The 10,914-nt window shown below is 41.7% G+C and overlaps 1 protein-coding gene across 2 annotated transcripts; it reads right to left on the bottom strand.

Moving 5' to 3' along the window:
• Positions 1 to 1,222: 1,222 nt before the first annotated feature.
• Positions 1,223 to 10,076, bottom strand: ets2 (v-ets avian erythroblastosis virus E26 oncogene homolog 2). 2 transcript variants are annotated; one of them, XM_080013287.1, is made up of 10 exons: positions 9,082 to 10,076; positions 8,401 to 8,483; positions 7,397 to 7,517; positions 6,688 to 6,807; positions 5,363 to 5,563; positions 5,133 to 5,222; positions 4,847 to 5,047; positions 4,455 to 4,706; positions 3,618 to 3,736; positions 1,223 to 3,050 (listed from the first exon to the last, which is right to left on the bottom strand). In XM_080013287.1, exons 2-10 carry the CDS (start codon positions 8,464 to 8,466, stop codon positions 2,835 to 2,837), a joined length of 1,386 nt encoding a protein of 461 aa, XP_079869413.1. In that variant the 5' UTR covers positions 8,467 to 8,483; positions 9,082 to 10,076; the 3' UTR covers positions 1,223 to 2,834. The 2 variants fall into 2 exon arrangements, with proteins under 2 accessions (XP_079869413.1, XP_079869414.1); XM_080013288.1 differs by lacking the exons at positions 8,401 to 8,483; positions 9,082 to 10,076 and adding an exon at positions 7,643 to 7,677.
• Between the last annotated feature and the right edge of the window lie 838 nt (positions 10,077 to 10,914).

Below are 10,914 nucleotides of genomic sequence, written 5' to 3'. Positions count from 1 at the left end.
CATTTTTACAGTCAGACATGAGCTCTTGGTCTCAGTGGTTCTCATTGTGGGGGGGGGGGGATTAGGCTTAGTTTTCAGCCGGGCAGGTGTCGGACGTTTTTTGGATTGGTTTATACCAAAGATATACCGACATCAGACAGAGGATGTGTTCGATTTCAGGATCCTTATTCCTGAATTCCAGTTGTGTGATTCTTTGAGGTAAAAAAAAAAAAAGAAAAAAAACATTTTGGCATTTTCAAAGGCCGTCATTAGAACAGTACGGGGCCCAATATAATAAAAACAAAATAAAACACCTCTTTTATGAAAGCATATGCAAATTTGTCAGTTTCAAACGCGATTTGAATCGATTTCTGCCCAGACAAGAGATTCATTATTTGGACATTTACAGGCTCGCCTGTTCTGAGGATACCAAAAGAGATTCATAAAACATCAGGATCAAAGTACATGTCCACATACAAGGAATCCGTCATGATACAAATATATAAAATACACAGAATGTACAGAAAATTGATTCTATATTTAAGTTAAAATGCAATAGCTGGGACTACGTGGCAGTATGGTTGTTAGTATGGATATTTGTATTAACCAAATAAAACATAAATAAAAGGTGGACGCACTGTACATGTACAGATGAATAAAAATTTATACGATACTAAGGGAGGGGTATAATACGAGATAAAAACAATGAGCAAGCAGGTACAAGTTATTCTGATGTTATTACTAGATTCTGGCAGTGCAGTGTTATTACAGCAAAATTCAAGTATTACGCTTCTGACATGAAAACAATTGATAACAAATGACAGTAAATAACAAATCTGTCATTGTCTCCTGAGAAAACACCTCTTACAAAAAATATTGTTGAAACATCTTTGACACACACACACAGCGTGGATGTTGGAGGTCGTGCATGTGTGTGGTGATCAGAACATGTATGAGTCATAATTTGCGTTGACTGTCACTAGCAGATCTGCTGTGAAGGTCTGATTATTAGCACTTGGACATGTATTCTAAAAGCAAAATAAATGAACTATCTGCTTTTTTAACACGCTGCCTGTGATTTGCCAGTGAACACGTCACTTAGGTGATATTCAATTATACATTTTTAAGACAACAATACGATGACATCCATGTAATAATGTAAGACATTTGTAGTGGATTTCGGTGTTACTTCAGATATTTTTCCAAAAAAATGTACTTTAAGAATAGGTAGACAAACACAATATGTTGTAAAAATATATTTTATTTCACGACCATGAAGCGGTTTTGCTTTAGCTCTGACAACTGTCCAGGGAAATCTCTCATCTTGAGATATTCCAAAAGCATTTATGACAACAACAAAAAAGACAGCAAAAACGAATGGAATCAGTGTCCATGGAGACTACAGAACAATCAAAGCCACCTTGCAAGTTGTCCAGCTCACTCAGATTGAGCGCTTTTAAAAAGGGTGACACCCCGAGAATACAGCAGCGATAGCGTACAGTAAAAAATAAACAAGAGGAACATTAAACAAACCACTTAATTTCATTTCATCCCAAAGAAGGGGGATGTCACACATTGTAGCACGTCTAAAAACAATATATACGGACAGGCAATATCATACTTTGCATTTACAGTAAAAACTTGGTACATAAGTGACATAATATAATTTTGTATTACCTTATATGCACGGACATATTCAGTTTTCAACATCCAGCCACTTTCTAGTAGCCACAATTAATGTCCTTAATCATTATTGAACGACGTCAGAAAAATAACACAAGCATAAAAACAAGGTAATTCCAAAGTAACCCCTTTCCCTGTGAGAGCTGGATGGATGGATTCTGACTCATGTTTTTTTTTGTGTCCCACAGCTAACATTAGTACAGTGAAATTACATGCTATTTTAGTGGGTTGTTTAGGCTTATTCACAAAAGCATTATGTCCCAGTACAATCCCGCTGGGAGGCGTTTGGTTTTATACAGTAAAATAAAAAAATCGAAAAACAAAAGCTGGTTTGTTTCCTCGCATCCCTAAATCTGACCAGCATTGTTAGAATGCAACCTCCTGCCTGAACGCGTCATTTCCTTCCACCGGTCCAAACCAGACGGGCGGTCTAAGATCTGGTTTTCTTTGTTGTGAGGAGGAAAAAAAACAAAAAACAAAAAAACCAAAGAAAAAAAAACAAAAAAAAAACTGTGGCACCGCAGAAGCGTTTTTAAAAGCATCACAAGCACCGATGATCACCTTCTTCCAAAGCGCTCTGAGGCTGTACGCAACGGCAAAAGACATAACGTGGCGCTTTCTCCATTTCTCGCCGCCCTGCCCGATCCGACGAGGCCCGACGCTGCCTTGCGCGGTACAACCGGGGCGGGAGGGGGAATACATTTTATTATTTTTCATTTTTTTAAAAGGACGAAGACTGGTGATCGCCGCCGCAATTAAAGCTCTCCTCCTCTCGTACATCCAAGCACTTCTACGGCCGCAGAACGCTACGGACCCGCCACCTGGTCCCAAAATCGCCCAAATTCTCGGAGAGCAGAGGTATGAATCGGCCCGGTTGATCGATTCGTTTCACAAAATCAAAAACAGGGCGTGAAAAAAGGATGAAATTAACCCCCCCCCCCAACCGCAAGTACCTCCCACCACACAAGTTCCTCCGTATACGAGAAACGGTTCAAAATAGTGTACCTGGTTTGTACCTTTGTCTGTCCGCCACATCAAAAACAGCAGCTCTGACATTATCCTCCTCCGCGGCGTGAAACCCCCAAAAAGGGCGGCGTTTCAACCAGTGACCAAAGCTTTCGCCGCAAGCAAATGAAACGAGGCCCGACGGGGCTCGGGGCGGCTCGCCCGACTCAGTCCTCCGTGTCCGGTCGGACCCCGAGCACAAAGTGGAGCTCCTCGGAGGAGTAGCCCAGCAGCTTCTCCAGGTCGCAGACGAAGCGGTAGACGTAGCGCTTGCCCGACGTCTTGTGGATGATGTTCTTGTCGTAGTAGTAGCGCAGGCCGCGGCTCAGCTTCTCGTAGTTCATCTTGGGCTTGTTCTTCCTCAGACCCCAGCGATGCGCCACCTGGTCGGGAAGATTTCGCCCCAGTTAGCGTTTTGAAAAATAGCGATCACTTATTTGGGGTTATTTTGGTAACACCCCCCCCCCTCACTATATATCAATAAATCTCTTTAAAAGGAGCTCTCCCATTTTTTTATTGTGACGCCAAACCCGGATGCAGTTCACCTGGCGGCCACAAGGGGGATGATCTGACTGTTGGAATGTGCCGATGTGGTGTGAATCACGCTATAACCTAATTATGTTTTTCTTTGGGGGGTTTTTTTCTATTCTATTCTCATTATTTTATTTCAGAAAGATATTTTGGTTTGTATTTATGTTTTTTTGCTCAGTTTATTAACAGAACATTTTTTTTTCCTTTTTCCTGGTAGATTTTGGGCAAAATGCAGGTCTCGTAACTACATCTGGTTTCAGTTACGATGAAAGCTTTCAAGTTTCATTTTTATTTTAACAATTTTTTTTTTTTTTTTTTTTTTTAAACCACAATAATAACCTTGGCCCCCTTGGACCCACAAAGTAAGTCTCTACAAGAAGACCGAGTTATGACTGTGAGGAATGCTGTGGGACACTCACCTCATCAGGGTCGTTAAGTTTAAACTCCCAGCCGTCTCTGGTCCAGCTGATAATATGTTGGCAGCTTTTATCAGTCAGGAGCTCCAGCAGGAATTGCCAAAGTTGTATAGGTCCACTGCCTGCACATTAAGTATAGCATCGGCTCAGTTATACAGTTACACACACATACACACACACAAACATTCCATTTAAACGGTTGCCTTACTTTAATACATGCATTTTATTCAGAAGGATAAAGCCGATGAAATTGGATGAAATTAACTTCAATTACTTAATTGCTTTTAAGCTGCTGTTACCTGTAAAGGTAGTAATGAATAATAATTATTTAAGTATTTAAATAAACAGATAGATAGATAGATAGATAGATAGATAGATAGATAGATAGATAGATAGATAGATAGATAGATAGATAGATAGATAGATAGATAGAATATCAAATAATGTACATAAAATCACATCAAATGTTATAAACCGGGGCAAAAATGTGTCATCTATGTGCATTCAAAGAGAATAAGGAGATGGGGGGGGGGGGGGGGGAACTTCCTCCACAATTTATTTTATAAATTGTTTTAGCTACTTCATCTTTTTCTGTCATGTTTTTCACAGGCAAATACTTTATTTGTGCACTTATATTTCTTGGTATTCAATGCATGCTCCAACAGGCCGTCCATGAAATAATCCCATTATGACGTGAAGCAGAAAGTCGGACTGGTGAATCTTGTTCAGCCAGTCCTGCTGACACCGTGTCTTAGCACAGTGGTCACCGTTACCATCTTTAACATTTCAGATTCCCCCTTTTCTTTTCAGAAGATGAAAACACTACCTCTTCGAACTTACCAGTGAACCTGGCCAGGACGGCTGCTGGTACCACAGGCTTCCCTAGCTCAACTGGCTCATTCTGCTCCAGGATATAATCCTTGAAGGACAGGCTCGTCTTGCTGACACCGAGCTGTGGCACAACGTACTCCTCGTCAAAGCTCTCCATGGACGGGACCCTCTGAGTGTCCGCCAGGGAGGACTGACTACCCCACGAACGCAGCCCGTCCAAGCTGTCCATGCTTTCCAGTGAACTTTGGTCTTTAAACGAAACTGCAAAACATAGAAAAATGTTACCTCAAAGTTTTTTCTGTGCCAACATAGAGCTCCTCGACTTGAATCAAGTACCAATCAAGCAACTTCTTGTGATCTGTATCTGCTTTGACGTTTCAAAATAATAAGTCCCCGCTCACAGGCTTCTGAGGCGGCGCCGCTGGAGTAGCTGTTGCTTCCCGCGATGTAGCGCGTGTCCAGTGTGGGTTCGGGGAGGGTTGGGTACTTCTGGTTCTGTATCATCAGGGGAGTCTTGTCGGGGATCTCAAACAGCTGTCTGAGGAGGCTGCCGCGGCTTGTGGGCACCTGCGCGGCACAGTGGTAGTCTTCCATACCAAAGCCTTTTGTTAAAAAAAAAAGAAATGCAATGTTAGACATGGTTTGAGAGTTCAATTTTGCATTTGTCTTCGGATGTGAAAACTTTACCAAACGGAGCTGCGTTCTCGCCGGAGGTGCAAATCACGGAGGGGACGACACTGGTCAAGTTATTGAACGCGTCCTCCTTCTCCTGGAACTCTGGAGGTAGAGGAATGGCAGTGTGAAAAGGTTAATACCTGCTTTTTGGTTGTTATTGCCTTCCCATTAAAATAGTTAAAAAAAAAAAAAAATCTGCTTATAGCGAAATATTGTTTCTTTCAGAAATCTTCGCCTCGTACCTCTCATCATCTGATCCAGGTGCTCCCACAGGATGTCGCCAACAAAGTCGGGCGCCAGCTGCAGGAAGTTCTCCTTCCCCAGGGTGCAGAGTTCCTGGCCGCTCATGTCGAACTTGAAGTAGTTGACGTTGTCCAGGCTGAACTCGCTGGCGGCCCAGTGCAGCCACTGCAGCACGTGCTGCTTGGTCCACCTCCGCACGTCTGTGAAAGAAAACTCCAGTTAACCATGTTTCAAGGTTTTGAATATCCTACGCTGCGCTGTAGCCTGCGCTACAGAAAAGGTTGTCTTTGAATAACAAGCCATTAACGATTTTAAATGAGTCACAAAGCAACCAACAGAGTGTACGGTATATGCTGTATGTCAAGACCATTAAATCCCTATGTGACACTTTTTCAGAAACAAATATTTATAGAAATTATGTTAACTAAACCTACAAATTTGAGAGAACTTTCATAGAGGTATGAAACCGCAGCCAGTAAGAACAAGGGAGAAATTCTTCTAACGTCTACCATGATAGTGTCATAAAGAAAATGTAACTCAAATTATGACTCCATTTTACATAGCAGGGCTGCTGTTATAATTTCAGCAGCTTGCAAGTTGTCAAGGTTCTTTGTGGTACAAGCGACTAACTTATTTAACGAACGAAAATACGAGTGGTCTTAACCCACAATTAGATTATACAAAATCGCATTTCAAGATAGCACTTTATTAATCCCTGGGAGAAAATTCAGCATTTGTGGATAAAATAAACAATCAGTGAGCTATAGATTTCAAAACCGTTAATTCTGTGTAACAAAAAAGGGAAGATTATTTTCCACAAATGCCTTTTTTTATGTTAATTTTCATATTTTCCTGTCAAGAGAGAGCGAATAGTAGGATTACTATGGTCACTGCAGTCAGCTGCATCATAATGGGAAAACAACATGTATTGACCAGCCTCAACAGCTGCAGGTTAAATGGAGAGAGACCAGAAGAAATCTGATTAAAAAAAAAACAGTGGGTAGTGTTTCAACAATCTTCAAAAGCAAGAAGAGAACATTAAACAAAATAAAAGTCAAATCCTAATCCTCTAGCTAATTAATTTTTGTTGCGCAACTATTGGTGTAACTACGGTACTGGTGACTATTTGTTCTAGGTTCATAGATACATTGAGAGATAGGTGTGCTATTTATTTCTTCAACAGGATACCTACAACTTTAATAGGTTTGTTAGTACACAAACCTCCCTGTAGCCTATGGAAAGGAAAAATACAATTCTGTACTATTACATTGCTACAAATTAGGCGAGGGAAAACATTAATAATGCTGGATGAAGTTTGACTCACTGTCTGAGATGCTGAAGCAGCGCTGGACTTTGTTGAAACCTCTGAAGCTGTCTTTCAAGGCCTGACTCATCACCGCCTTGCTGCAGGGGGTCAGCAGGGGCACGGAGCAAGGCCCCACGTCTTGGAACAGAACACACAAAGAGGTGGTCAGTGCACACAAGTTACAATGTGTGTATGTGGGGGGTCCGATTTTTCTTATTAAAATAAAACATAAGCTTATGACTTTTCTTGAAAAACTATAATAAGGGTACCCAAAACGAACTGAAATACTATCAATATGGCGCAAAAGAAAATATTTTCGGTTTTTCACATCTTCCATTCATTCATAACAGTGGGGGGGGTCTGTCAATGAAGAAGTAATTCTCTCTCTTTCTGAATATGTTTATACTCATACTATTCATTATTGACCTATGAATTTCCTGTGGTTTGTCTCTATTTTTGTTATTTATTGGTTCCTTCATAATCAAGTTTCTGCTGTTGGGACATGACTTACTGAAAATAAAGGAACCTAAAAAGTCTGTGTGTGTCTGTGTGTGTGTCTGCGTGTGCGTGTGCGTGCGTGCGTGCGTGTACACCAGCTCACTGATAAAAAAAAGATCTAATCAGCCAATCATGTGGTGGCAAGTCAATGCATAAAAGCAGCAGACACGGTCAAGAGTTCAGTTGTTGTTTAGACCAAACATCATCATTTATCATAAACGTCACATACCTTCCAGAACATAATCCAGCCCAGAGGGCACCTCCTGGAGTGACTGATCCTCCTCGGCATGGCGGTAAAATCCCACCAGCAGGGACGTGGGATCGTCAAACATGTCAAAAGCTGCCTGCCGCTGTGGAAACACAAAGGAAAACAATCAGTTTTAATTAATTCAAAAGACAAAACCACGACCAATGAGCACCTGTTGCATAACCTGATAAGTACTGTATGTACTGAATGAAATTGACAAACCCTGACCAAAGGCATTGTGAATCATTTACGGGAAATAATAATAAAAAAATAAAAAACAAAGAAAGCAGGCTCAAGGTTTTCGCAACACTCTAAAGTTAAGACAAGAATGTGTGGAGGCCAAAATATGGGCCACACCTTTTTTTTTTTCCCCTCCCTTCTTTTCTTGGCCCCGTCCATCAGCGTGAGTCAAAGGGAGGGCTGTTTCCCTGTGCCAGGTCTGGCTGCAAGCCACTAAAAGGACGCCAAATATGGTCCTTCCCGTTTCGCAGCGCCACTTCAACCTCGCCCCGAGGCGCCCGACGCTGCTGAGCTTCATTACAGCGTGGGCGGAAAAAGAATTATCAAGCGCCTCTCAAACCCGTGTTTTCTGGCTCCGAAAAAAAACAAACTGGATCTGCCCGGATCTGTTACCGAATCGTGGCAGGGTTTGGATGGCATGACGGATCCACGTGAGAATGACAACATTGACCTTTGTCAAGGCAGAAATGCAATTTTTCACAAGCACAAGGCCCCTGAAGGTCCCAGAGATCTCCTCTTGTCAGGGCCGGTTGCCAAGGGGACGGACTCAGAGAATACAGTGTGATTGAAACACTGCTGCCGCTGTCATGTAAGCCTGTACGCCCAAGTGTTACTTTGGCTTGATTAATCAGATGAATAAAGAATCAGGGTATAAATTGCAGTTCACAGAAACGCTCCTCAATAGAGAGGAACAAAATAAATAAATAAAACACAAATAAAAGAATGGGATGTTAAACCATACCGACCTTGAGAGTTGAGTGGTGCAGGGTAGGGGGGGCTGGAGAGATTTGCTCCATGGTGACGTCACACATTGCCAATCTGAAATGTTCTGTTGTTTTTTTTTTTATTTGACAGAAAGCAAAGTGAGTTTACGCAACGCAACAAATAAGTGTGGCATGTGTCACAGGCGTTCAATTGCTTTATCACTGGCAATTAAAATAAGAATAAAACGAATTCACCGCAATAAATGGGCAATTCCCTCTCCGTGCTTCTCGTAAACAGACCGAGCACCTTGAGTGTATAGGACATGAAAGACTGTGTAACACCACTTCAGGCTGTAGAACCCACCTACATAATATCATATCACTTAATACTTCAATGATATTATAACGTTATATTAATATTCTAATATAAGTATAAGAGTTAGATTATATTAGTAATTAATACTATCCTTAAAGTGGCAATTCTCACTGGTGGTTCAGCTATTTCACATGGCAACAGACGTGACTACCTTCCTGTTAAAACGACAATAATACCACTTTATTTAGAATAAAAAAAAACAACTTCCTTTTGTACAATGACGGGAGAACGGGAGACACAATATAAAGGATGTTGGCCCATTTAAAATGTTTCCATCCTTTTTATTTTAATCGAAATTTTAATGTGAAGGAAAAAAAAAAATACATTAGAAAAAGTCCATCGCCTACCTGTGGAGCAGAACGAGCTGCTATCGCAGACGATACTGCCGATCAATGAATCGATCGATTCGCTATCTCCGCTCGGTACGTCGAGCTCGTTCGATTAACCCGACTGCGTGGAGCCGAGAGACGGCGGACGAGCAGAGAGTTTTCGCTCTTCCCGGAGGTCGGCGCTCATTGCCGGGAATATTTCACCGGGGCGGAGCTACATGCGCAGTAGAAATATCGTTTTTTTTGGGTTTTTTTTTTTCCTAAGTGAGAATCGAAATTTCCATGACAAAACATACTGCGGACGTTTAAATAAATCGTAGCCACTAAATAATAGACTATAATTCTGATTATTAAATTAAATAAATGAGGGGTCCCAAACATCCCTGTCTTAACACCTCTCAGTCTACTATGCCTTGTTGTTGACTCGGACAGGGCCCTGACGTTGGCCGGCGTAGCAGGTTACGGCCTTTGGAGTTCCACGTGTTATTGTTGTCGGTTTAGAATAAATGGGAGTTGTCCCCGCTGGTCGGGTGGTGTATAGGATGAAAACATGACTTGTTGATGTGTGGAATTAAAAAAAAAAAAAACCCCACATATAAACCGGTGCATGGGGCGGAGGCGGTGGTTATAAAATAACCGAATTCGTTCGTTTCGCGGCGCAAGCTCGCCACAATACACTAAAATGAATGCAACATAGCTCCCAACCACTAGTTGCAGCGGGATATCGCAAATAGGTTTGAGAGTCCTTCGAGGTAGTTTGTGTTTTAAAGTGTGCCGTACGTTTTGGACTATTTGGGTTAGAGTAGCACTTTGCCGACGACCGCGAACAACATGACTGTTTGATTTGAAACTTTTCCGACCTTTTAAATGTTATGTTGATATGGGATTTGTATTTCCTTTCTTTTGTGATGTAATGTTTTCAAATATAGTTAAAAATAGAAGTAATTGACCTTTAGCTGATTTATTGTCTTGTTTAGTTCACTGTCATCCCTGTTTAATTGTATTACTGTGTATTATAATTTCAGTATACAATACTGTAGACCTGTTGTATTATGTCGTACAAGTTTAAAGAATATATTTTTGTTTGAGCAATTTCTGCATGTTTTTTTTTTAGTTTATTTGTTCTAATTTAAAAAGAGAAGAAGCTGAAGCTGTTATTGTATTATTTTGTGTACGTTAAATTATTCCGCTCTTGGTATAATTGTGTGTTCAATGCCGAATGAGTACAAAGTCATTAAGGCTTTGTCATTTCAAAGTCATATTACATTTCACTGCATATATGTATGAAAGTATGTATATGTATGTGACAAATAAAAATCTTGAATCTTGAAGTCGTACGTTCACTACGAACGCTAATCATTAAGTAACACATCTAGCCGAAACGTCCCACGCCGGAACCTGTTGAAATAACCAAAATAATCATGTAATAAAACACGAAACATCACAAAGCTAGAGGAGTGAAAATGCATTTTCAAATCATGTAAAAGATAGGAACAGACTTGGCAAGTTCGACTCGGGAGCGCAGACTCCCCGGGGGCCAATGCCATTGCCGCCGCCCGGCGCGAAATGCATTCTGGGATACTTGGCTGTCCCAAGTCACCGCCGACGCGTCCTCCATTAAATGGGCGGAGCAAGTCCACATCCGGGCACTGGGGCTGGACTTCGCGTTGACGCGGCCTTCGGATCGGAACGGCACTTGGGCTGCGACTGATGACGTTTCACAAGTCCACACGTACAGACGTGCCGGTCGAGAGAGGGCCCCGGCTGTGGGCTCCGCCCCCTTACGTAGACGCAAGTCGCACTGTTGATGACGTCATTGCCAATCAAAACGCAAAGATCGCCGGGCGACGG

The sequence above is a fragment of the Zeus faber genome (assembly GCF_960531495.2).
Source record: "Zeus faber genome assembly, chromosome: 14".
NCBI classification, from domain to species: Eukaryota; Metazoa; Chordata; class Actinopteri; order Zeiformes; family Zeidae; genus Zeus; species Zeus faber.
The sequence above is the reverse complement of the archived record's forward strand: the minus strand, read 5'-3'. Positions and strand labels throughout refer to the sequence as shown.

What these genes read in the sequence shown, in the direction of transcription:
- ets2 (XM_080013287.1), bottom strand. Translation starts at nt 8,466, where the DNA reads ATGTGTGACGTCACCATGGAGCAAATCTCTCCAGCCCCCCCTACCCTG. An exon ending in CGAGAACGCAGCTCCGTTTG is followed by an intron (nt 5,048 to 5,132) that starts GTAAAGTTTTCA and finishes TTTTAACAAAAG; the next exon opens with GCTTTGGTATGGAAGACTAC. An exon ending in CGGCGCCGCCTCAGAAGCCT is followed by an intron (nt 4,707 to 4,846) that starts GTGAGCGGGGAC and finishes TATGTTTTGCAG; the next exon opens with TTTCGTTTAAAGACCAAAGT.